This window comes from Bufo gargarizans, chromosome 1 (genome assembly GCF_014858855.1).
Source record: "Bufo gargarizans isolate SCDJY-AF-19 chromosome 1, ASM1485885v1, whole genome shotgun sequence".
Taxonomy (NCBI): domain Eukaryota; kingdom Metazoa; phylum Chordata; class Amphibia; order Anura; family Bufonidae; genus Bufo; species Bufo gargarizans.
Window position 1 is genome coordinate 659,714,987 of NC_058080.1, and position 27,487 is coordinate 659,742,473.

The following is a 27,487-nucleotide window of genomic DNA, read 5'->3' on the forward strand; positions in this document are numbered from 1 at the left end:
GATATACAGGCAGGATCCGACGTCCTCGCCAGAGCTGACACTTGTCGGGCTGTCCTGTGCTCGGCGGGCAGGACCACTACAGAACCCAAGGAAGCCTCTGAGCCCCCAAATATTATCCGTAGTATAATCCAGAGAAAACTTTATATCTATCCATCTCCCCTTTACTGTATCGGTTGTGAATTTCATTCTAATTTCTAAAATTGCCGTAATTTGCAACCTTATCAGAACATTTCCATGCTAAAACCTCACACCCTGGAAACTGTGCTGCCATTACTATTATTATTAACTTCTATGGGTTTTAACATTTATAACATGATTATACACACATAAAGGTAAAACTCGGGTAATATGGGCGTTCACATTTATGACATTGTATTGGTATGAAATTTGTTTTGGAAAAATGGTAGCAAAACCAGACGCATTAAAGACATAAAAACAGGCAAAAATTATATATAGATATATAGATATATATATATATATATATATATATATATATATATATATATATATAGATAGCTATATTATAGTTAGAAAAATAGATTAGATAGACAGACATAGATATATAATTGGATTGACTTACTCTACTATTGTTTATTACGTTAAACATTTCTAAGGAAAATTCTACACAAAGGAAATAAACTCTCTCTCTCTCTCTCTATATATATATATAGAGAGAGAGAGAGAGAGAGAGAGAGAGCAGGGTTAATTTTCATATATATATATATATATATATATATAATTTTTTTGTTTTTGTTTTTTTACATAAATATCAGATAATGAGAAAGTTATAGTCTCATGATCTAACAATAAAATCACAGAATTGAAATGTGGAGTTATATATATATATATATATATATATATATATATATATATATATATAGTCTTCTATGTCTTAGATTACTTTTTTTGCATCCTGGAATAAAATGGCATATTACTATTCTTGAAATGGTAATTTACAAATCTGGGTTGTGACATGATGATTGCCTACTTTTTGTCAACTCCATGCATCTATGGGAGAGCAGTCATGATCGGCTTCTTCTTCCATTTAGAGCTCGTTTATTTTGTAACTCAAAACAGCAAATGATATAGTAAAATGTTATAAAGGATTCCTCATTGTTTCCATGAATAGGGTTAGACAGACAGATAGATAATACATCGACCAATCGATACATAGAGTCCTGGGAGAAACTGCAAGGATTTCAGAGGACCAAACAAGAAAAAAAAAAGTAAGACCGCAAAGGGTTAACTGGGGATATTTAATAAATTCCTGCATTCCTCAGTCCATAATCAGTTTTCCAGCACTGTTGCTTTTTCCTTATGATTTTGGCTCTGCTGAAATAAGTGACAAAGAGACCTGGGGTGACAGCTAAGGATCTGATTCTGCACCCAACACTTGCATTTGTAATCTCTGTGTCATAGCACACTGAACTAGAATTATGTCAGTGGGAGGTCACAACTGTTCACTGGAACACAATTGCCGCCTTCCTCAGTGTTCATGGTGACAAGGTGGAGACTGGAAGCATGTTCTGCAGGCAGATAAGACAACCCTAGCATCCAGAGAATGTTCATATTCTAATATCCCTCCCAAGCTATATGAGTATTGTATATTCTACAGCAGAATGTCAAAGGGTCAGTTCTACAACTCAGAGGTTGTCTCATATAATAAGAGATGGCTGCAAAGCACAGGAGTGACTCAACAGTGGACTGGTCTGCTCCAGAGGTCTCACCTAAACCCTCTTGAGATGCTGGGGCATGGTCTGGAGAAGGCTGTGCTGAGGCAGTGGGTCCAGAAATACACATGGACTCATTTTATTTAAAGGAATTGTTTTGGAATTATTGCTACATTTAAGAATAAAAGTTATTTTATACTCCTACAATATATCTGAAAGAGTAATTGCACCCTGAAACCTAAAGTTAAATACAAGTTAAATTTAAAAAAATGTGCAGTTCCTGTAAATGGTCTTAAATAAATGGTGCTGTCTGCATCCGCACGTCCGTTCCATGTCCCCACAAAAAAATTGAAATTGTCATATTCTCCATTTTGTGGACAAGGATAGGAAATTTCTACAGAAGTAAAAAAAAATTGTGGCATGCCCTTAGCCGGTATCCGTGTTTTGTGGATCCGCGATTTACGTACTGGAAAACACCTATGGCTGTGTGCATGAGCCCTAAATACAGTGAGGTAATCCAGCAGGGCAAGATGATTTCCCCAGCATTGCCACCACATGGGAATTTGAGCATTACGCAAAATCAACGGTATGTCAGCGTAATGCATGCACACCCTGGGTCCTCCATAGTAAGAGAAGTTCTTTATAGCCATACTTCTTTTCCAGCTAATAGATGAAGGGCTTGAAATGGAACCCCTACTGCCTATTAACTCTGAACTTCCTAATAGGGTGTAAAAGGGTCAGACCATACATAAAAAATCGTGTTGGCTCTTGAGTGGTATATATGGCTCCCCACTCTAGATGGCAGAAGGAATCAGGTGGACATGGGTGTCAAGAGGAACCACAGATTTAAAATTCACATTAGAGGCACCAGGCTTTATGGTCACAGTCTTGTGGGGCAACAAACATTTGGTTACAGTATTTGGACACTTTCACACAGTCAGTATTCATCAGAATTTGTAAGCCAAAACCAGAAGTGGATCCATAACATAAAGGAGGCACAAACCTTTCCAGTATGCTTTTTCTCTGTAGGCTCCACTCCTGGTGTTGGCTTCCAAATACTGATGAACAATACTGACCAAATGCTGACTGTGTGTAAGTGGCCCTTCAGTGAGAGCGCAGTCCTAGTCCTAGTAAGAGGCAATAGCTTAAATGTCGACACTGTCTATTTAGGAGGTAACAGGTAAAACCCTACTCCTATGGATGTCCACACTCTGGAAAGAGTCTCTTCTGCTTGACAGCTTGAGACGTGAGCTTTCTGGTAGAAATGAGCAAAGTTTTGGAAAATTCAATTTGGCTGCTTTGCCGAATTTTACTAAAAAATGTGCTTCATGACAAATTACTTTTTTTTGTAAGTAGCGGGTGCAATGACAGAGAGCTGCGATAGCGCCACTCCCCATCATTGTACCCCTCAGATGCCGCGTTCATACATGATCGCGGCATCTGAGAGTAATAACAAGTTTAAAATTAACTGAAAAAAAATTAAATCATACTTAACGCCTCCATTTGCTCACAATTTGCTCACAATACTTAACGCCTCCATTTGCTCAAATCTCGCACGGCCCGAGATGACGTCGTCACACCGGCCGTGTCACCACACACAGGATTTCGGCCAAGATCTTCAATACAGATGGCGCCCGCCGGTCTGTTGCAAGCAAATTGAGGAGGTAAGTATGATTTTTTTATTTTTTTTTTATACTATTTCAAGCTAAATTAATTCGCTACCACAAAGCACAAGGAAATTTGGCTTCGTGGCGAATCAAATTTATCCTGAAATTCGGACTGTTCATCTTTACTTTCTGCCATGAAATTTCCTTCACGTGACACAGTCTTGCATAAGGTGGACAGTCTCCAAAAGACACTCCCATGTTGTAGTATTTCAATCCTCACAACTACTGCACAAACTGTACGCTGTCCTCTCACACAGTATTGCTGCATGTGGTATTACCAATAGACCTGCTCAATACTCGCATCCAGAGCTCTGTCCATCCAGTGCTCCAATTGCTCTGCTGGAGTTATAACAAACTGGCAGGCAGTGTGTCCTTTCTCAGGGGACCTATCCTTTCTAAACCTATCCTTTCTCAGGGGTTGGGGTCATTTCTGCTGCAGCTCTCTTCCTGTAACTGTTGCATTTTCTAACAGTAGATAGGGCTGGTAGAGGTTGAAGGAACAGAGCATGTGCGACCACCGCAGAGATGTTACTGAGGTGGACAGAGAAATAAGGAAAAGAACAAACAGCAGGTGACATTATACAGATACATTTTATTGAATAACTCTAAACTCTAAATACTAAGTTTTTAATCACATACAATTACAAAAGTATTTAGAGCCAGATGCTTGTTTAAATTATTATTTTTTTGTCGGACAACCCCTTTAATTTCCACCAAACTCTTCTTTGCACAGCAGCTTTAATTCAGACATATTGTTAGGTTTTCATTAATCCAGCATTAAGGAAAAAGAGCAACGAGGATTTACATGTTTCAACTGCTGTTCACAATCTTAATTATAACAGTCTGAGAATACCCTCCACTTGGTACAGAAAATACCCTCTGACAACCAATTGTTGGGTTCAAGTCAGGACACTGGCTAGGTATGTTAGGACTTGTTAGTTAGGACTAAATTAAAGGGAGAGCGCCCATAGCACACCTTGGGTCCTTCATCAATAAGGAGAAAGTAGGGGCTTCCTATAATGTACTAAACTCCCCACACCAGCTGCCACAATAGAGTCAGCAGTGGGGCTGGTGGGGACACTGCTGGACCCGAGCATAATGTGTACTGTTACCTAGTCCATCTGTGCACTTGGCCAGTCAACCAATCTGAGCATTAAGCTGGTTGGCCAATCAGTAGGCTTGGTTTTCTGGCCAATCTGAGTGCTGAGAGCACTATAGGGATCTCTCAGCTGCACACGTCTGGGGCAGTTATTTCTTCAGGCTATGTGGTTCTGTGATAGTATTGTTACTTGATTCTGACCCAGCTTGTTACCGGACCACTGCTTATGGATTCTTCCCCTATCAATCTCTATTGCTGACTTCCAGGCAGTTTGACTCCTCTTTGGTCTGCCTTCATGGGACCTGTACCACAGCTGGACATTGGTTTTGGCTTCTGACCCGTTTTGTGGGATTTCCTGTTTATTACCAATCCCTACCTTTCGGTTATGCTGTATACCTGCTTGCTCTGCCAGAGGACTCCCAGCAGTGAAGTCCGGATTCATGTATAGAGGTAACCAGACTTACCTGAACAAAGTTTGACTGTGAAGCCCATGTTTTGCAAGATATTATTTCATATACTGATTTAAAGCACATCCCATTTTTTTTTTTTTTTTTGTGAATTGCGGCAAAAACTGAAATGAAAATGATCCCTATAGCAAAAATGTGTATAGGACTTGTTACTGTTGAAGGACCTGCACAGATATGGTCACATGATCATACTTCAACAGGTCCTGAAGCCATAGAACAGAGACACAAGGCTCCTCAGAAAAGCATTTGAGCTGCTCTGTTTGCTATGTATGTTGTTCGGTCTAAGGTCTGTATTTGTTTAAGGGGTTTATATTTATGGGGCCTGGGCTCTGATTTTTAGGTTGTATGTATGTACGGGGTCTGGTATGGGGTCTATTTTTATTTAAATGATCTGGGGTGTGGTTATTTTGGGGGCAGCACAGTGCCTCACTGCTTATCACTCTTGCCTTGGCCCAGCGCTGGGGTAATATGTTTGAATATGACCAGGGGCAACATCTGCATGGAGTCTGTAAATTCTCCTCGTGTTTGTGGCAGTTTCCTCTCACAATCCAAAAAATACTGACAGGTTAAGTTGGAGTTTAGATTGTAAATAGTGAACATAATCTCTCTGTTAATTTGTTTTGATATTGTCTCTGTGCCTTTTGACAGGATGACTACTTCAGGGAAGTCTTCTCCATTTAGAGATTATGATTTCCACCACATCTCAGAACTTCCGAAATGCTTAACAACCTGCTATTCTTGGACAGAAAACTATATAAAACCTCCGCTACGTTGCCTGGACTCAGAATGCTACAGGTCCCAAAGAGTGACATGGGTAAAAATCACACGGTAAATAAACTGCACGGTCCTATCCAAAACGGTCCTATCCAAAACACATTAACCTGCTATTCTTGTCTCTTCTTCAATTTCCTTTCATTGTAGCATAGTTTTTTTGTAGTCAGCAAAGCACTTGGTTGGTCAACATCAGTCTCACCTAATTCCACCATCAGTGCCAACCTCAGAGGTGTCACAAACGGAAGGTATAAAAAAAAATATATAAAAAATGGGGACTCTGGGTGCTGTACTGGTATCTTGTAAAATAGTATTTATTGGTAAAAACCATTAAAATAACTACGCTTTTCAGCAGTGTACCACCACCTTCCTCAGGCTTAAGTTAGCCTGATTAAAAGGACTTCCTGGGATTCTAATATTGATGACCTACACTTGAATAGGAAGGAGCCATCCCATAGAAGTGAATGGAACGGCTTAGGTGTAATTGCACATGCTCGCTCCTGCTATGTTGATCGTGAGCAGGTAAACAATGAAGGGAAGGCTGCACTTGCACAAGCACAGCCTTCGGTGCTGGGTGTTGGACCACTGCCGATGTGATATTGATGACCTCTCCTGAGGATAGGTCATCAATATTAAAATCCCAGAAAATCACTTTAAGCTTGATTGATTAGGCCTGAGGAAGGTTGGTATGCATTGGAAATGCATAGCTTTTTTAAATCTTTATTTTTAATGGGGTTTTTTACCAAAAAACACAATTTCACCAGATACCAGTGCAGCTCCTTGAGTCTCCCATTTTTTTACACTTATGATTCTGTTCCAGTTCCTGATGGATGGTTCCGGTGGGAAGGTACAGTGGCTTGGTCTCTCTCTGTGAAGAAGTGCTTCTGCCGTTTTCCGGTGTTGTGCTTGGGGTGCACAACTTACTCCAGTAAGGAGCTTCATGTATTGGGGACCGATATTTTACTGTTGAAGGAGTAACACTAGAGCTCCCACACATTTCTTTTCTTTACAGAACCTTGGAGGTGTGTGACCTCTGCAGATGACCATCAGAAGCGGGTGCTACTGGTTCCAATGACCTGGACACTGAGAGTCTGCACAGCAATTACACTATTTATACCCAAATCTGTGGAACGGTAGCTGCACATATTCACTCCTGTGGCTAGTCAGACGAGGCCCGGCAGCCGCTCCGTCCGTTTTGTACTGTGTCTCTGTATAAAATGTCCTTGTATAATACTGTTGAGGGGGCCCTGAAAATAAAATCTTTTAGTCCTCCTTCTGCATGAGCCCCTTCTGAGTTGGTGACCCAAAGCAGCCGCTTCCCCTCCTTTCCCTGTAGCTGCGCCCCTGGACAGTGGTACATATTCACACAATATGTAGTATCAGTCCATTCAATCCCTGTTGCAAGGCTAGAATGGACAAGACATGGTTGACTGGGACCCATGCCAGGGGTAAGGATCAACAGAGACTGAGAAAGGTGGAGTGATAGTTTTTAATAATCCAGCAGTTGAGTTAATCCCAGAAGATCTAGAGTGTGATATAACTTTACTTTTTGGTGGGAAAAATAATCTGGTCAGTGATTAGTGGAGGAGACTGCACATAAAACATAACCAGCTATAGAAACGTTATGCTCACATACATGATTACAGTTATTACAGAAGAGCTTATTCTCTTATTAAACACACAGCTTACGCTAAGCCCGCAATTTTTGTCCACAAACAAATCGTGCCAATGTTTAATAAGGAGAGGATTTGGAGTGGGGAGAGGGCGTCTTTGTGTGCGTCTTGGATAAAAGAGCAGGCTGTGCTAGGAATGGCCTGAGGTCACAATGAAGTCACTGGGACAAGTCAATGTTTCCACTCTGCTAGAGGCGTTGTGACTGCTGCCTGACACACCGCTAGTGACACACTAACTTCTCATGCCCCAGAAGACTGTGCCAACCACACACTAATAACTGGCACAGTGCAAGCTACAGGATGATTACTGATTCGCCATCATCCAGACCACTGTGCCAGTTACACACTAATGACTGGCACACTACAAGTAACACACTAACCTCTCATTCACTGATAGTAGTACAGTGGTCCAGAAGACTTTACCAGCTTCACAACAAAGATGTATTACCAGGATGATGACCACTCACACAAATTATTCTATCAAACAGTAAAAGGAAGTAGACAAGGCTAGGCTTTCATTTACCAGGGGCAAAGATTCAGCTTGCGCCTAAATACCCTAGCCATACCCTGTTCTGCTGGCATCTCCTTGGGGCCTAGCACCTGGTGCACATGCTCCAGAACACTCCGCCACCAGTACACTGATCCCCACCATGAATGCAACGTACCGCCAGAAAATGAAGGCATATAGGGGGTCATTTATCGAGCTGAAATACGCCAAAATTTGGCATATTTCAGGCGTAGATTGCAGCACAACGCTTAGTTGCGCTGCAATCTGCGACTTCTTCCTGCTCACGCCAGGTCTAAAAAAGTTGGCAAGGAGTGGCCCATCTCATTTATAATTTTCTAGAAAAAGGTCTAATTGTAAAACAGCTCGGAAGCTGTCTTACATTTAGAACTGGCGCTGGATGCGCCGAAGTTATGAAAAGGCCGACACCTCTTCATAACTTTGATGAATCCACTGCCAGCATTGGGGCTTTATTAAGACCGGCATCTAAAACGCTTGTCTTAATAAATGTGCCCCATAGTTTTGATGGCTGACAGCCAAATTCTTTGTTTCTTTGGCCAAAAACTTCTAATATGAATCTTGGTCCCCATCCCCCATTCCTGGAGAAAGTAATAAGCTGCTGACAGACATCTCTGGTGCCTTTGGTGGAAGCTATTGCACATATTTAGTGGGGTTCTCCAAGGCTCATTACTAAAGCATTTTATTTTCACTAATAACCATTTATAGCATAGTTTCATGTATTGAATGGATCCCTTTCACCAGTCCGTTATTTATTCTACACGTTACTATCATGGTGAACGATGGAAATGTACTTTACTGATCTAGGCCGGGTTCAGAAAACTCTGACCATCCATTTCAGTTTCCATCTAAAGTGGTGAAAAAATGCCGGAGGCAAACTGATGGCAGAAGTAATGCCATCGTTTTCTATGAGATCGGTCATAGGATCGGGTGCATTCGTTTTGATGCCTGATATTTCCTAGCAATGGACAGAAATAAATGCTGCATACAGTCCTCGTGCAGACACTTAACACACGATAGTGTGCTGTGCCAGAAAAGTGGACTGATTGTGCCTGTTTTGCCAAAAGAGTAGGCATTTGTGCCAAATTTATGATGTATTTACGACACTTTTGTGTGGTTTGAACCATGCCCAGCAGTTTGCATTTACTAAGGGGTGACAAGATGTTCCATGGGCAGAGTTACATTTTCAGCCAGATTTAACAATGCAATTTTTTGCAAGTGTACTCCATTTCCTGACAATAGAACAAAGTCCAAAAAGAAACACACACTGACATCATCGTCGGTTGTCCAGTTGGTTCAGATCAGTTATGCATAGAATCCAAAACAGCCCAAAAAAATGCAGAAGGACAGAGTCTCCTTATCTGTAATGTCCCCGATCTGTCATTGTATACCGGCATCTCTAGACAGACACGTGATGGCGAGGGGAGCACGATCTTATTCTTTATCAAGCTGGTCAGACATCTGCCGATCGAGATCTTGTGGATAAAATACTGAGATGAACTTGAAGAGCAGGCGATGGACACATGTTTCTGGAAACACAATGAGCAATCTTGAAATCTTCTGTTTGTGTTTTATTTCCCCCACAGACCTTTTCTAAGACTTGAACACTGCCAAATGATTTCCTCATCTCTTCTCTACCTTCCAACTGCAAACACTGGTCCTGGACTGTCAGTGGACAAGAGATTCGGGGTATTATAGGACGTCTGGTTTAAATCCAGAAATCGGCAATGCAGGATCCTGCGAGATGCAGAAGGCTGCTCTGTGCTGGAACAGCCTACCAGATCTCCTAACCGAATTCACACATCCACACCGTGTTTTGCGGATCCGCAAATTGTGGATCTGCAAAACATGGATGCCTTCCGCGTTCATTCTGCAATTTGTGGAACGGAACAGGCAGCCTATTATAGAAATGCCTATTCTTGTCCAAGATTGCGGACAAGAAAAGAACATGCTATATATTGTTTGCGGGGCCGCAGAACGGAACAACGGATGCGGACATTGCGGAACGGATGCGGACCCATTTATACGGTAGTGTGAATGAGCCCTAAGACTGCGGCAATTCAGTGAGCCCTGCGGTCTCCTCACAGCCTACCAACCACAGTAGCATACGTTGTATAGCGGTTGTGCTTGGTATCGCAGCTCAGGCTGATTTAATTCAACGGGACTGAGGTACGTCTAGGCCACGTGACCGATGAACGTGATGTCACTGACCTAGGAAGTAGCAACAGCACTTCTGCAGCCTCTTCATACAGCTGATCAGCGGGGGTGCCGGATGTCAGACCAGCACTGATCAGGTATTGATGACCAGTGATGGTCAGTTCGCAGTGTTCGCCAGCGAACACATGCGGGCTGCCATCTTTAGTAAGGTAGACTCACCCGTCCGGCGATGCACAGGTAAGCCCTTACCTGTGCAGGGAGCCGGCCTGAAATCAAATGCGGTCACCGGGAGCAGGCAGTTCCGAGAACAGCCGCCGGGGGCCTTCATCGGGCTGTTCTCGGAACTGCCTGCTCCCGGTGACAGCATTTGATTTCAGACCGGCTCCCGGCACAGGCACAGGAAAGTGCTTACCTGTGCATCGCCAGACGGGTGAGTCTACCTTACTAAAGATGGCAGCCCGCATGTGTTCTATGGTGAACACTGCGAACTGACCATCACTGTTGATGACCTATCCTGAGGATATAACATATACATAATCTAATAAATAATTTTATAGCTTCTCTCTAATAAAGTACATCAGGAAACTTCTAATATTGATAATGGGTGCTCATGAATATTCATTAAGGTCCCCACCCTCTTGGAATGCATAATTATCAGCTTCCTATTCATGCTGACAGCTAATTGGTTTCTCATGAAAAGGTGAAATGAGAAACAGTGTTGTCAGACGGGCGTTGCGGGAAAAGGTGCGGGTGCCCTGCGGGAAGATGCGAGTGCGCGTGAGAAAAATCGATACCCAAGTTCGGGCTTGGGATCGATGTTCTGTAGATTGTATTATTTTCCCTTATAACATGGTTATAAGGGAAAATAATAGCATTCCGAATACAGAATGCATAGTACAATAGCGCTGGAGGGGTTAAAAAATAAATAAAAATGAACTCACCTTAATCCACTTGATCGCGCAGCCTGGCTTCTCTTCTGTCTTCTTTTTTGCTGTGTGCCGGAAAAGGACCTGTGGTGACGTCACTGCGGTCATCACATGGTTCGTCACATGATCCTTTACCATGGTAAAAAGATCATGTGACGGACCATGTGATGACCGCAGTGATGTCACCACAGGTCCTGTTCCTGCACACAGCAAAAAAGAAGACAGAAGAGAAGCTGGGCTGGGATTGGTGTTCTGTAGATTGTATTATTTTCTCTTATAACATGGTTATAAGGGAAAATAATAGCATTCTGAATACAGAATGCATGGTACAATAGCGCTGGAGGGGTTACAAAATAAATAAATAAAAATGAACTCACCTTAATCCACTTGATCGCGCAGGCTCTGTGGAGGCAAAATTTGTTTCAGTCGAAGTCGCACAAGACTTCGGTGAATGAATTCAGTATTAATTTCTGCATCGTAAAACACATTTAAAATTAGGAATACGAAGTACTATACTGAGGTATTAGCCGGTACTAAACCGGACTTCAGATTTCTAATTTTAAATGTTTTAAAGGGTTTCTGTCAGCAGTAAAATGGGTATTAAGCTGGCTGACATTACTGATGTGCTAATGTCCGCTGAACATAACTATATTAGTGACATCTTACTGCGCGCTGCTGTTATTGAGAAAAACAAACTTGTATAATATGCTAATCAGCCTCTAGGAGCAGGGTGGGCGTTGCACCTGCTCCTAGAGGCTCCGTTCTCCCACCTCTGGCCACGCCCTTCTACACTAGATTGACAGGACCAGGCAGCGTTGGTCTCCGCTTGCCGACCCTGTCTCCTGTGGAAATCTCGCCCCTGCGCCATCCCATTCAGTATTCGGCACAGGCGTAGTAAGTGAAGGATGCTCGCCGGCTGACGACTTCACTCACTGCACCTGTGCCGAATACTGAACGGGACGACGCAGGCACGAGATTTCCACAGGAGACAGGGCCGGCAAGCGGTACCTGCCCCAGTCAATCTAGTGTAGCAGGGTGCGGCCAGAGGTGGGAGAACGGAGCCTCTAGGAGCAGGTGCAACACCCCCCCCCCCCCCCTGCTCCTAGGGGCTCATTTGCATATTATAAAAGTTAGCTTTTCTCAATAATGGCGGCAGACAGTGAGATGGCACTAATATAGTTATGTGCAGCTGACATTAGCACATCAGTAATGTCAGCCAGATTAATACCCATTTTCCTGCTAACAGAAACCCTTTAAAGATGCAGAAATCAATACCGAATTCATTCACCGAAGTATCGCGCAGTATTCGCCCCCACGGAGCCAATACACTTTAATGCTATAAGGAGACAGCATTAAAATCAAAGTTTTTGAACCAATTGCTCGATTCACTCAAGACTAGTTACAACGGATTAGAAAAACATGGCTGCTTTCTTCTAGACACAGTGCCACACATGTCCATGGGTTGTGCCTGGTATTGCAGTTCAGTCTCATTGACTTCATTGGAGCCAAGTTGCATTAATAGACACAACCCAAGGACAGATGTAGAGCTGTTTCTAAAAGAAAGCAGCCATGTTTTTCTCATTGTGTGCTACCCCCTTATACATCTACACAAAGCATATGTCATAAATCCATCATTAAAGGGCATCTGTCAGCAGAATTGTACCTATGAAACTAGCTGACCTGTTGCATGTGCGCTATGCAGGGAATGGAATTTCTTTGCTATATCATATTTTTGCTTAGAAATACTAAGGGGCGTATTTATCAAGACTGGTGTTTCATACTTACTGGCGTGAATTGCACCCTGTAAACCACACCTGCTTTTCCAACTAAACAGTGCTTTAAAAAAAAAAAATTTAAATAGTTACTTTTTATACATTTTTGTGCCAATTGTGACTTTTTTAAAGCCAAAAACCTCTGCAATCCCAGACTCCTTGATTAGGGGTTCTCCAGAAGATGCTTTGCAAAGAAGCAAATATATCCGAGTCGGAGCTTGAACGGCTACAATCCTGAAAATAGAAACGCTGTAGAAAAACCAGAACTACAAAGACAAGCAAGACAACATCCTGTGTGTATTACCAGCATCAGAGTGCTTGATGGAAAGCTATGGCTGGGAGTGTACACTTTCCCAATGAGTGGAAGGCATGCAGACTGACTGTACTTCCTTATCCACATATCAACTACACATATATCTTCGGATCTTGAGAATATGGTTATAGTGTGACTAGCCCAAGCTGAAGGGCTTTCACAACATCCATTTATCTGGTAAAACGGTAAAAATAATAACGCATTCCACAACAGACTGTAAAATGATTTACAAATGTGCTGTATCCTGCTAGGAAAGAGGCAATGCAAACCTTATGGGAAATGTTCAGAACATTCAGAACACTTGTAATTGCTCCAATACACTGTGTATATCTAGGAACCTGTTCCAGAAAAAGGAGCAAAATCAAAAACTCTATATCAGTCATATGTAGAGATGAGTGAATTGTTTCAAAAACCAAATTTAACTAGAATTTTGTAAAAATTCAAATTGCATCAGAATTTGTTGGTGATTCAGTTCAAGTGAATTTTGGGTTTTGGAAAGAGGGGGGAGGGAGAGAGAAAAAATGACATAAAAATATGACACATAATATCAAGAAAAAAAATTAACACATAAAATGACAAATATGAAACATAAAAAATATATTAAAAATTAAAACAGTGAGAGACAAGAGAGAAAAAAATATGAGTCCTATGAGACTTGAGTGTCATACACCAATTTTTTTTAGGCCAATTTGAGCGCTTTTGATTTGGGTAGAATTAGTTCGGTCCCAAATCAAATTGGTTGTCTGGTTTAGCCGAATCTAACCTGAATCAAAATTTGAGCAATTTGCTCATCTCTAGTCACACATAAAGAGAAAATAAAGATACTCCATTGACTCGTTGACCTGATGGACAACCTTTTTCATTATCATTTTAGATATGACATAGTACAGCATGGGTCTTCTGCATCAAGTCATTTCTGAGCTTGGGGTCTCCATGTATAAAATATCGTCTTGCAGTGCTGGCATTTGTGTTCACATCTCACCAGGACACAGCTTTATGGAGTCTGTATGTTCTCCCAAGGACAGAGGGAGTTTGCAGGGCTTTTGGCCCCATGTGCTGGGTTGGCAACACTTGCAACAGAAGCAAGAGTTAATAAAGATTAAGCGGGGACACTTTTAATGGTGGAGGAGAAGCAATGCAGACTAATGACTTTGCTGCTGAACTACAAATCTGTGCATGCACACAAGGAGGAGTATACATGATGCGGTGGGGTAGGGGAAACAAACTGAATTTTTACTCCAGTGAAGAAGCCTAGCTTCATTACCATGTTCTCCCCATATTTGTGTAGGCTCCTATAGGTGTTCCAGTTGACCCCACATTGAATTTATTTGGCTTCTTGAGAAACTATCCTGTAGAGCAGAGTTCCCCAACTCCAGTCCTCAGGGCCCACCTACCAGTCAGGATTTGAGAATATCCCACAGAATGAACACCTGTGGTAAGTCCTAAGGCACTGACACTAATTATATCACCTGCTTCAATACTAAGGAAATCCTAAAAACATGACCGGTAAGTGGGCCCTGAAGACTGGAGTTGAGTAACACTGCTGTAGAGAATGAGTATCGATGTGAATTAGAGAAATTTGAAAGTGATCCCTATGGGACATATGTACCGGTCTGCGATGGTGCTATAGAATGTGTTGGTGCCATAGAAATAATAGCAAATACACATTGTGAAAGCAATTTATTATCTCTAGTTTAAATACATGTTTTTTTTTAACCATTTATAAGAGGTGTTCATGATTTGATATATTAACTAATTCCGCATAATATATCACATACTCTGCCACCCGGTATGTTCAAATACGATATAACTGCTTAAAGGGACACAAAGTTTTGGTAAAACTATTAATATGTCATAGTTTTGTTTGATGGAGTCTGAGACTAGTGTTGAGTGAACTTGTGTTTTCAAGTTCAGCATACAAAGTTTGGGTTATCTAAGAATTCTGTTATGGATTCTGCTACCATGGACCATAAGTTATGATCCGTGGCAGTGGAATCCATAGCAGAATTCTTAGATAACCTGAGCCTTGTACGCTGAACTTGAAAACACAAGTTCACTCAACACTAGCTGAGACCTCTACCAAGCTCTAGAATGAAGAGAAAGAAGCGTATGCATATCACGTTCTCTCTCTTCACTGCAGAAGACGAGCTGAGTAGAAGTCTATGGGTCCTTCTTGACTCTGCAGTTTTTTTTTTGCCTTCCTCTGGATCAACACAGGATAGTAGGCTGAACTAGATGGATGGATGTCTTTTTAAAGGGCTCATGCACACAAACTTTTTTTGCGTTCAGTATACTGGTCGTTTTTTTTAGTTCAGTATGCGTTACTTATACTGAACCATTCAATTCAATGGGTCAGCAAAAAAAAATTAAGTGTCTCCGTGTGCATTCCGTTTCCGTATTTCGATTTTTAGGTTCAAAGATAGAACATGTCCTATTATTGCCTGCAAATCAAGTTCCGTGGCTCTATTCAAGTCAATGGGTCCACACAAAAAAAAAAAACACATACGGAATGTATTCCGTATCCGTTTTTGCGGAACCATCTATTGGAAATTTTATCACACAAATATTTAGACAGCACTCCGTGATAATGATGATAATAGGTGATGATTTATTTTGTATTATTTCAGCCGGAAACAGTGGTACATAAGTTGCTTGCAAGGTTTCGGGGTAACATACGCCCTTCATCAGGCACTAGCAGGACCACAGCTGGAGTATTGCCAGCATTGGAAATTTTATGCCTAGCCCAATTTTTTCTATGTAATTACTGTATACTGTATATGCCATATGGAAAAACAGAATGGAAAAATGAAACGGAACTTGAAACACTACTGAAATAAAACAGGAAAACTGATCCATTAAAAACGACCTGCAAAACACTGAAAAAGCCATACGGTCGTGTGCCTGAGCCCTAAGCCTTACAAGCTATATTAATATGGTCCTACAGTGAGCAGAAAGAGAGCACTATGAGAGCACTTCTCTTCTCTCACTCTGGTGATCAGTGGAAATCTCACTCTCAGACCCCACCTATTAAAACTTGACATATCAAAAGTTTTATGAAAACTCAGTGACCATTTAAGCACTATAATACATATATTAGTTTTACGCCAGAACTGGACTGAAGTCATATAATTTATGCACCGGTCCGGTGTCCATAGCTGGACAGAAAAAAAACTGCATGCGACTTATGGATATATGGTTATTGAATTACTGTTGTTGTTTTTTTCCCATTGATTGTGTGCAGACAGAAGCAATAGGATGTAACTGATGGATGCAATATATAAATATAACAAATATGACATAACTGGTCACAAATGGTCCATAATCCAATATTGATTCTTGAACACAGACAGGTGTATGGTCCACTAGGATAAAATACAACCTCCCTAATCCACATTTCTCAGACACCTGAACTTGCATGACATTATCTGAATGTGCACTGTAACCAATGGAAAAATATGTTATTCTGCTTATGGCATTCTTCTCAATGGTTATGAACTGAAGAGATTTTCTAATAGATAAAAAATATTCCTAAATATCTTAAACTTACATTGGTTGGAAAGTTTTTCTGAGTAATTGAACAAAAATATTCAGCAAAAATATGTATGTAAGATAGATAAATAGATGTGGCATTTCTTTTCCATATAAACATCTCTATAATACAATGATATCATTGCACAATTAACTATTTCACTATACTAATGAAAAGTAAATACCTATTTCCTGGTGTAATATGAAGATAATCACATATTTATTGCATAGAATTACATATCTATACCTACTGTACCTTTTTTCTGTAGCCTGAAATGAGTAAATAGGTATTTTTGCCATGCTGGGTGTTCTCTCAGGGGTGTAAGAATCTTCCAGTAGTTTTACCCATAATAAACTATTCAATAAACTATTTACATGGCAATTTCCAAATCCATGAAAGTCATGCAAACTGGTGTGATATTTTAGACATATACGTGTTTGTTGCATTTTTCAGATTTTTTCTCAAAGAGACGTCTATGAGCGAAACGCCTGAAAAAAAATCCACACCCATAGGATGCTGCAATTTGGAAAAGAAAATGCCAGAAAATGATCATAAAATGCAACTTAAAAATACAATGTTTGTAGAGTAGTTTATATTTTAGAATTTGACAACAGATAACACACAGATTAGGCATTTTTCACTGCAGAAATGCACAGAAAAATGCCTAAAAAAAGGTGTCATTAAACAAAAAGACAGTGTGAAAAGGTTTTAGTGTGAAACCACCTTAGGCTACATAAAAAAAAAAAACGTATTTTGTTTCTGTGTCCGTTCCGTTTTTTTTTTTGTGGATAGGATGCAGACCCATTCATTTCAATGGGTCCGCAAAAAATGCGGACAGCACACCATCTGCTGTCCGCATCCGTATGTCCGTTCCGTAGCCCCTAAAAAAAAATAGAACATGTCCTATTCTTATCCGTTTTGCGGACAAGTATAGGCATTGTTACAATGGATCTGCAAAAAAAAAAAACGGATGCCATAGGGAAGTCAACCGTTTTGGGGGGTTTTCGCGGATCTGCAATTTGTGGACCGCAAAACACATATGGTCGTGTGAATGTAGCCTTAAAATGTAATAAAATTTGGATTTTCTATTGTTTTCATGGAAATAAACATGATAGACAGATAACTAGATGGATAGAGAGATAATAGATATATAGATAGATAGATAGATAGATAGATAGATAGATGCATGATAGATAATAGATAGATAGGAGATAGATAATAGATTGGAGATAGATATTAGATAGATAGATAAATAGATATTAGATAGATAGATAGATATTAGATAGATAGATAGATAGATATTAGATAGATAGATAGATAGATAGATAGATAGATAGATAGATAATTATTTCCAGGAAATTTTACTCATTTACTGCATTATCTGCTCTGTTATTATGACATAAAACAAATGCAGAACTAATGAGTCCAGTTCTGCTACATTTGTAAAAGAATAAATAAATAAAAAATACACATATATATATATATATATATATATATATATATATATATATATCTTAGATGACAGGATAGATAGATAGATAGATAGATAGATAGATAGATAGATAGATAATGTGAAACCACTTTTAAAATGTAATGAATTTAGGATTTTCCATTGTTTTCATGGAAATAAACAAGATAGATAGATAATAAATAGATAATATAGACAGATAAAACAGATGAATACACCATATAGCAGATACCTCTATATGAAACACTAGATAGCATGTCATTTTTCATGGCTGATGAAGAGACCCTTGACTCCTGCTGCCCTGAAAGTGAATAATGTGCAGGGGGAGTCTGTGGCCCTATGTGTAGTGTCTGAGCTGATGAGGGTGAGGAGTATAATGATAGATTTTTATCAGAGATCTAGCATTTTCCGATTAGAACAAATAAATGAATGAGAGGAAGGCAGGGGGATGTGTGGAGGGCCAGACAAGCTGTGTGTGGCACATAACAAACCCCATAAGGCCTTCATTAGGTCCCCCTGTGGTAACCACAGCCCAGGATCCCCCAGTCCCAGCACAAGGAAGCTTCTTATTGTGTGGTCCTCCTTCTTCTCCTTCTTGGTGCTCCCACCACAAGCTCAGGCCCTAGCACTGGCTGCCGGCTAATGAGTATCAGGGTGACTACAGGCCTGGCTCTGTAGTGGGTCATTAGCATGCCAATAGTGCTGCCCTGTGTGAGCCCGGCCATTGTCCCAGCACCTGCACTGCCAGCCTCTGCTCACCCTCCATGGCTTTCCCTGTATTTGTACAGTCCTCCCTAGGACACAGTATGGAGGTCACACTTAAGCCAGGCTTTACTACCAGGTTAATGTCTGCTTAATCTCCAGTCTAAACTTTACTTACATATAGTACTTAGTGTAATCCTCCATGCCTGTCGACACTATAATCACTGTATAGTATATATAGTCCTGTGTAAACACGGGCATACAAAATGCATCCGCTTATAGCTACAATTAGAGTGTCAGCTCTTGCGGTTTTGCGGTTGGTACACATTCGTTCATTGTCATATCGTGCAGAAATAATGACAATTTTTTTTTTTACATATTCTGCTATTTGTAACCCTAAAAATCCCAGTAAGTAAAAGTATTCTAATGTTATACAATTTTGTATACGACAATTGCAATAATCGATTTTCTAAACCCCTGAATGAATAATTCTTCTAAATAACATTCAGGAACCTGGAAAAGCTGGGTGACCACAGGCAGACATGGGTTATAGAGAATGAATAAGGGCATAACTCCATGCAGTGCCTCTATTCTAATGCAATGGTTGTCACCCAGACTTAAGGAACAACCTACATAGAATATTCACAGAAGAAGGACCTGCACTTAGGAGCACAATTTAGATTTTAGGAGAGACATTTTATTTCATTATGTTACATTTAATTATATTCTATATTTAATTATATGAATGGAGAGTTCTCACAGTCACTGGGGGCAGAACTGAGTAATTAATTATAGGCATATTATACAGTACAAATAACGGAGTAGGAAGGGTTAATAGTCCATACAACCTCTGGGTGACATCTGCACCTTAACTCCCTCCCTGCCAGACATACAGCACGTTGTAACCATCAGCTTTACTGTACAGATATATAACCAGATCCCAGGAATAAGTCAGGAATTTACTGATCAGATTCTGAGATGAATGTAAACCCCTATTCACACTGCAGGAAGGACCCAAGTGCCTATAGGAATACTATGCAGGAGGCATGCTGCACAACACAGGGGGCACTTGGTGTAGATGAGTGCTGTGTGTGGATACACCCCGTGTAATAATCACAGGCCTGATATCACCATTACCATTGGAGGGCTCTGACAACCTGCACCCGCCTGCACTGCACTGGTTGTCAGGCTGCTATTATTACATATTAATTAGAGGCCCTACCATGAATTGAAATCCCTGATGCTTTGCATGCACTTGACCAAGATGTTTCTGTTTTTAATAATTCATAACATTTTACATGCAAGAGGTGACCCATAGAAAAGTGTTTGCAAACAAGGCTTTCTGGAGAGATGTGTGGATCTGAACAGTCTGATGTAAAGCTAGATTAGATAGATAGATAGATAGATAGATACAAAACAAATAAAATAATATTCTGTAGATTAGATTACAAAAGTATGTTATTACTGAATGAATTTGAGGAACTATGAATAACCAAAATTCTATATTATTTAAATATTTCTACACAGGAAGATAAATATATTGATATGATAGATAGATAGATAGATAGATAGATAGATAGATAGATAGATAGATAGATAGATAGACGTTTGTATACTGAATAAGTTGACTATAAGTGTTTTCTGAAAGAACAGTTACATTTAGAAGTGAAGTATAAAATGTGTTGAGGACTTCAGTGTTATGAACCTGCGTTTTGCTTCTCCAGTCCATTAAAAGCTGAGGAACAAGAGAAGGGAATTTAATCCATCTCCTGGCAGGGTGAAATTATTGCCCCCGAGGTGAAGAAGTGACCTCCAGAGGCTGCAATTGCCCTAGTTCTGCTCCATGAGCATTAGACAATATCACGAATACACTGCACAATATCAATCCTACTGCTGCTACTACTACTACTACCATCCCCTCCAAGTACACCACAAACATTAGTAGCATTAGATCATAATTACACATAGCAGCATAACATGAAGGTACAGAGAAATGTTAGTTTGTAGCACCTAGCAGGGGTGCAGCTCTCTGGTCTAATATTATATGTCATCCCCAGGGCTGGGAAATTCAGACTTGATTAGGTTTCAACAAAGCAGAAAGTAAAGAAGAAACTATAAATACAATGAAAAAAAAAAAAATCTATAACATGTTTATCATCTATGTCTGTATATAACTACTAACTAGGTAATCACTATCTATATGTACATATATATATATATATATATATATATACATATCTATTTAACTATACAGTATCTCTCTATATACATTTATATAAAGGAATATTGAGAACTTTTTACAGCAAAAACTGCTACGCTCCTATAAAACACACCTTACACAGGTGACCCGCCATCTGAATGAGAAAACATTTCCCCCTTTCATCCAGAGTATGCACATTACCATTTGTTTAATTTTTTTTTAATTTTTTTTTAGCTGAAAGCTTTCCAGCCTCCAGCTCCAAAATAAAAAAAGAGACAGAATAATAAAAAATGCAGCTAACTATATTATAATATAACTATACTATAACATAATTATACTATAACTATAATATACTATAACTATACTATAACTATAATATACTATAACTATACTATACTATAACTATACTATACCTATACTATAGCTATACTATAACTATAATATACTATAACTATACTAAAAGTATAATATAACTATACTGTAAGTATACTATACTACAACTATACTATAACTATACTGTAAGTATACTATACTATAACTATACTATAACTATACTATAAGTATAATATAACTATACTATAACTATACTATAATATAACTACTGTAAGTATGCTATAACTATACTATAATATAACTATAATATAATATAACTATACTATACTATAACTATAATATAACTATACTATAATATAACTATACTATAACTATAATATAACTAAACTATAAGTATAATATAAGTATAATATAACTATACTATAATATAACTATACTATAGACAATACTATATTAATCAGTCCCGGTATTTCATAGATGGTATTATTGTCTATGACATTTTGGCTCCGTGTGTTCTGTTGTATTATAATCGAAACTCTGTATAGGATTAGTATAATAACTAGATAGAAGACGAGTGAAAGCTTCAGGAAATCTGCTGCCTCAATTTCTCTATATAAATAGATAGAAATGAAATAAACTTCACTATTCGTGTTTTTTAAAATTAAACATTTTATTATTTTGAAAAAAAATCGTGAAAAATGTTGACACGAGCTCGGTACAATAATACTTGGCAGTAAAGATTTTTTACATTAATAAGAACACTTAAGTAGAAAACCCCCCAAAATCTATTATAATACAAAACACAGGATGAAATAAAAAATGACAGCTGTCTGTGTAAACCTGTCAATCATTCGGGTGCACTAGAAAAGACTTATTGCCTCCTAGAGACTTGCTGTGACTGCAGACCTGAGAACCCCACACACTGGTTAGGGGGTAAAGAACCATGCTATTGTGCTGAAGGCTTTTTTATTATTAGTTTTTTTCTTTTGTTTTTTGCATTTGCAGGTTACCTTGGCTTGGCATGAACACACAATACAGTACATTAGAGGTGGCAAGTATGGCTGCTAGGGCCTTCCTTGCATTACCCATGGCATGTAAAGGCAACAGTAATGCAGAAGCCATAGAAAGCATCCTACCTTCTCAGCCCAAAGCCTGATTTGTGTATTAAGAGTTTGCAATCCTAGTGGTATAAGGTTCCCCATTGGTAAGGATTGTTCCAGGCTGCAGGCCCCCGCCTAAGGAGGCAGCAGGAGAGTTTGAGAAAGTCACCAGGGCCCTGGAGATCACAGGGACCCCAGATGCTTTGGAAGAAGAGTTGCTGCATTGGACTTGGCTCATGTCCCCACCACCACCACCTATGATGCTCTCAATGGAGAAGGTGGAGGAGCGGCTGAGTGCTGAGCTCTTGGCAGTCTGGATGGAGGCTGGAAGTGCTGGGTTGAGCTGGTGAGGGTAGAAGGTACAGGTCCTAGGCAAGTCTGGCAGCAGGGATGGGGGGGGCATGGCAGGGGCATTGGTTGGCTGTCTGTGTTGGGACTGGAAGGCAATCAAGGCAGAATGTGGGTGGTAGGGCTGTAGCTGGATGCCATAGCCACAGCTGTAGGGTCCATAGCCATAGGCTGGAAGGAAGTGACCAGGCTCCCTGAGGAGCAGCTCTGGGGTTTGCTGCCTCTTGAAGCGTTTCCTCCTCCTGAGAAAGCTGCCATTGTCAAACATGTCGGCGGACTCGGGGTCCAGGGTCCAGTAGTTGCCCTTGCCAGGGTTGCCCGGCTCCCGGGGGATCTTGATGAAGCAGTCGTTGAGGGACAGGTTGTGTCGGATGGAGTTCTGCCAGGCCGGGAACTTCTCCCGGTAGTAGGGGAAGCGCTGGCTGATGAAGTCGCAGATCTCGCTGAGGGTCAGCCTCTTCTTGGGGCTCTGCAGGATAGCCATGGTGATTAAGGCAATGTAGGAGTAGGGGGGCTTCACCAGGGTGGTCTTGCCGCTCCCTGGCTTGTATGAGGGCTCTTTGGTGGAGGAGCACTGGGGGGACCTGGGCATCAGCAGCTCCTCTGCCACCACCACCTCCTCGTCGTCGTCCTCCTCTTCCTCCTGAGCATAGTGGAAGCCCCGGGGCTCCTCGTCCTCTCCCACCACGTCTATGTCGGTCTCATCCGCCAGGGCAGAGGCATCGGTCATGTCAGAGCTCAGAGTCATGGCTCGCAGGGCAGTTCATAAGGCTGAGGGCCAGGAGGAGCCCCCCGCAGAGCCTGCTCACAGCTGGGGTGGCGGCGCAGGAGCAGACCTGCTGCATGCAGGCGTTAGGTGCAGGAGACAAGGAGAAGATGAGGAGGCATAGCTCCTGGAAGAGGCTGCTCTCAGTCCACCAGAGGGCGGGTCTCCTTATAGCAAACACAGGACATCACATGGCTGCCAACGTCACCCCGGCCCCTGCTGCCCCCAGAACAACACACTGTGCACACACTGCGGTCACAGCACACGCGGCACCGCAGCCCCTCTACAGATACATCTACCCGGTAGAAGGAGAAAAGATTGAAAAATAGATATGAGAAAGATAGATGATAGATAAAGAGGTAGACAAAATGACAGATAATAGATATAAATAGATAGAATCTGGATAATAGAGAAAATAAAATGTTAAATACTGTGTGTATAAATAAACAGCTAGATAGATAGATAATAGGATGGTAGATAATAAGAGAAAATAGATAGATAATACGATGATAGATAATAAGATTATAGATGATAGATATATAGATAATAGATAGATATAAGATAGATATGAGATAGATAGATTATAGATAATAGATAGATAGATAGATAATAGATAGATAATAAGATGATACATACACTGAGATATAACAGATCTTAAATTCGCTATAAAGAGAAGACATTCGCACCAGACACATGCGACTTTAAAGCTCTAAAATTATACATATCGCGGGCAGGAGGTAATATATATGTATATATAGTAGATGAATGTAATTCATGTCATTATACCGAACAGACAAGCAGATAGATCGATACATTTGTGAGAGAGAAAGAAAGAAAGAAAGAAAGAAAGAAAGAAAGAAAGAAAATTAAAGTCTTCATCTAATGTCAAGGGATTTCGCAGCGTTTCCAGTTGAGGTTTCATCCCATCACAATATATTTAATATGAATACATAATATCGCTTCTCAGTCAGAAGTGTGACATAAACGGAGTCACTGCTATGTGTGAACACAAGCTAATGCATGTTATCCACTGGCGCTGCTACAAAGTTCTAGGACAGTTGACAGCGAACAGATAGATAGATAATAGATACACAATAGATATTATATAAATACATACATGTTGGATAGATATTAGATAAATAGATTGATAATTTCTAGATAGATATATATTAGATAGATAATACAGAAATAATAGTAGATAGATAGATAATAGATATGAGATAGATAACTGATAGATATTAGATAAATAGATTGATAAATTCTAGATATATAGATAGATAATACATAAATAATAGTAGCTAGATAATAGATACGAGATAGATAAATTATAGATAGATATTACATAGATATTCTCGGGGTCTCTGATCATTATTATGTATAATTATTACATTTATTACAGAAATATTACTTGAGGACAGTGGTAATTACTGACACGGATGCCGCCATCACACACAGGGTTAATGCTCCTACTACATGACTCCCAGTGCGACATTTGCTTTATTTCTGCGGCAAAACCTCAGGCAAAGTCCTGCCCACCAACAACTCCCGGCATTGGAGCAGGGGGCGTCAGGACCTGCTAGGAGTTGTAGTTCCCAGGGTTCAGACTACTGCCATTCTTACTACCGTTCTGATGACCACAGGTGCTCGGCCGTTGACGTCCTTGCAGTTGTGTAGCCTTCTAGCTCTCCTCCATCTTCCAGACCACAGAAGAGGAGTGAACAGAAAGTCCCCATGAGGCCGGCATGCTGTGTGCTGTGTGCTGTGCCGGTCACACATGTGCCATGCGTCCATTCTGTCCATGGGAGAGTTCAGGGGGAGTCTACCGCTCTGCAGGAGGCAGCCGTGGGACTTGTGCTAGGCACCAGCGCCACCTAATGGACGTCTGAGGTATCTCTAGTAAGTGATGTGTGGTGCTCAGCAATGGTCACCTGTAAACCTAAGGGTACAACCACATGGTGCGGTTGTGTCATGGTGGAGATACCGCCGTGCTGTGGTCAAATACCGCACAGCAGGCTTTAAATAAACTAAAGAATACCGCACTGTTTAGTCGTTCTGCATTGCTAACAGCCACATGGTACTGAAGGTGCAGCACATCCATTAACAATGCAGAACAAGTAAGGGTACCACTACAAGACGGTCAGGTCACAGTTATGAGGTGGCCATGCATTGTCCAATACCGCATGGATGAAAGGTCTGCAGCGGCTATAATTATACTAATGGAGACCAAACTCAGCAGTGGGTCTGTATTGTTAGTGGCCCTAGCACTTTCAAGACCGCGCAGCCATTAACAATACTGACCCACTGAACAGTGCGGTCTTCATTAGTTTAACCACTTCCATACCGGGCCATTTGCCCCCTTCCTGACCAAGCCTAATTTTGCAAATCTGACACGTGTCACTTTATGTGGTAATAACTCTGGAACACTTTTACTTATCCAAGCCTTTCTGAGACTGTGTTTCCGTGACACATTGTATTTCATGTTAATGGTAAATTTGAGTCAATATGTTTTACCTTATAAAAAAAATCCCAAATTTACTGAAAATTTGGAAGAATTCACTATTATCTCAATCTGAATCTCTCTGCATTTAAGGCCTCATGCACACGACCGTTGTTGTGTCCCGTGTCTGTTGTTCCATTGACTTTCAAAGGGTCCGTGGAAAACTCGGCTAATACACCGTTTGTCATACACGTCCGTGATCCGTGTTTCCAGTCCGTAAAAAAAATAGGACCTGTCCTATTGTTTTCACAGACAACGGTTCGCGGACCCATTCAAGTCAATGGGTCAGTGAAAAAACACGGAGGCACACAAGATTGTCATGCGCGTCCGCGTCCGTTTTCTTCCTATCATTTGCATGGCAAACTTGACTTAGATTTTTTTTTACTTTCCTTCATGTCTGGTGATCCTCCAAAAATAAAGGAAGACACACGGAAACAAAAACGGAAACGGATCACGGAACAACGGAACCCCATTTTGCGTGAGGCCTAAGACTGATAGTAATGGTTTTTAAGAGTGATCATTTTTCTTATTTTTTGTTGACTGAGAAGTGTGAGAGCTTATTTTTTGCGGGACAAGCCGTAGTTTTTATTGGCACCATTTTGGGGTACATTTGTCTTTTTGATTGCTTTTTACCTTATGTATCTCAGTTTTTTATTTTTATTTTTTATGAGGTTCACCATTTGGTATATATGATAACTTTATTCAGCAGGTTGATGCAATTATGGCGATACCAAATTTATTGTTTATTTTCATGTTTTACTACTTTTGCATAATAAAATCCCTTTGATTAAAAATCTGCTATAATTTGCATCGCCATATACTAACATCCATAACTTTTTTATTTTTCTGCCAAAATAGATGTCCGAGGACTTGCCTTTTGCAGGACTTTTTGTCACTACCATTTTTGGGTACATACATTTTTTTGATGACTTAATATTATGTTTTTGGGAGGCGAGGTAACAAAAAAAAGGTGTTTTAGCTTAATTTTATTTTTTTAAAGGGTTCACCTGATAGGGTAGATCATAGATATTTTTATAAAGTCAGTCGTTATGGACGCGACAATACCATATACTGTATTTTTCGCCCCATAAGATGCACTTCCCCCCCCCAAAGTGGGGGAAAAGTGCCCCTGCGTCTTATGGGGCGAATGCTGGCAATTTGCATCACAGTCATGCGATGTATTAGTGAGGAGGGAGGAGGGTCTGTAGTAGGCGGGGAGAGCAGCGGGCAGTGCAGGCACTGTACTCTGTCCCCGCCACTCAGTATGTACTGTATTATACGTAGTGTTAATCATAATATCTAAACTGAATAACGATGCGCTCCCCCTGTGCTTAACGGTACATGTCACGCTCCTGTAGTAAGCACTAGCAGCTAGCAGGCAGACCGGGCGGCCATAACTCACTGAGGTCACGTGCCTGCTCCGCCTACTTCATTCATAAAGTAGGCGGAGCAGGCACGTGACCTCAGTGAGTTACGCCCCCCCCCCCCCCCCCCGGCCTGCCTGCT

The 27,487-nt window shown here is 40.6% G+C and overlaps 1 protein-coding gene across 1 annotated transcript; it reads right to left on the minus strand.

Moving 5' to 3' along the window:
• Window positions 1-22,434: 22,434 nt before the first annotated feature.
• Window positions 22,435-23,466, minus strand: FOXD1 (forkhead box D1). The gene has a single exon (XM_044282813.1). It carries the CDS (start codon window positions 23,464-23,466, stop codon window positions 22,435-22,437), a length of 1,032 nt encoding a protein of 343 aa, XP_044138748.1.
• Between the last annotated feature and the right edge of the window lie 4,021 nt (window positions 23,467-27,487).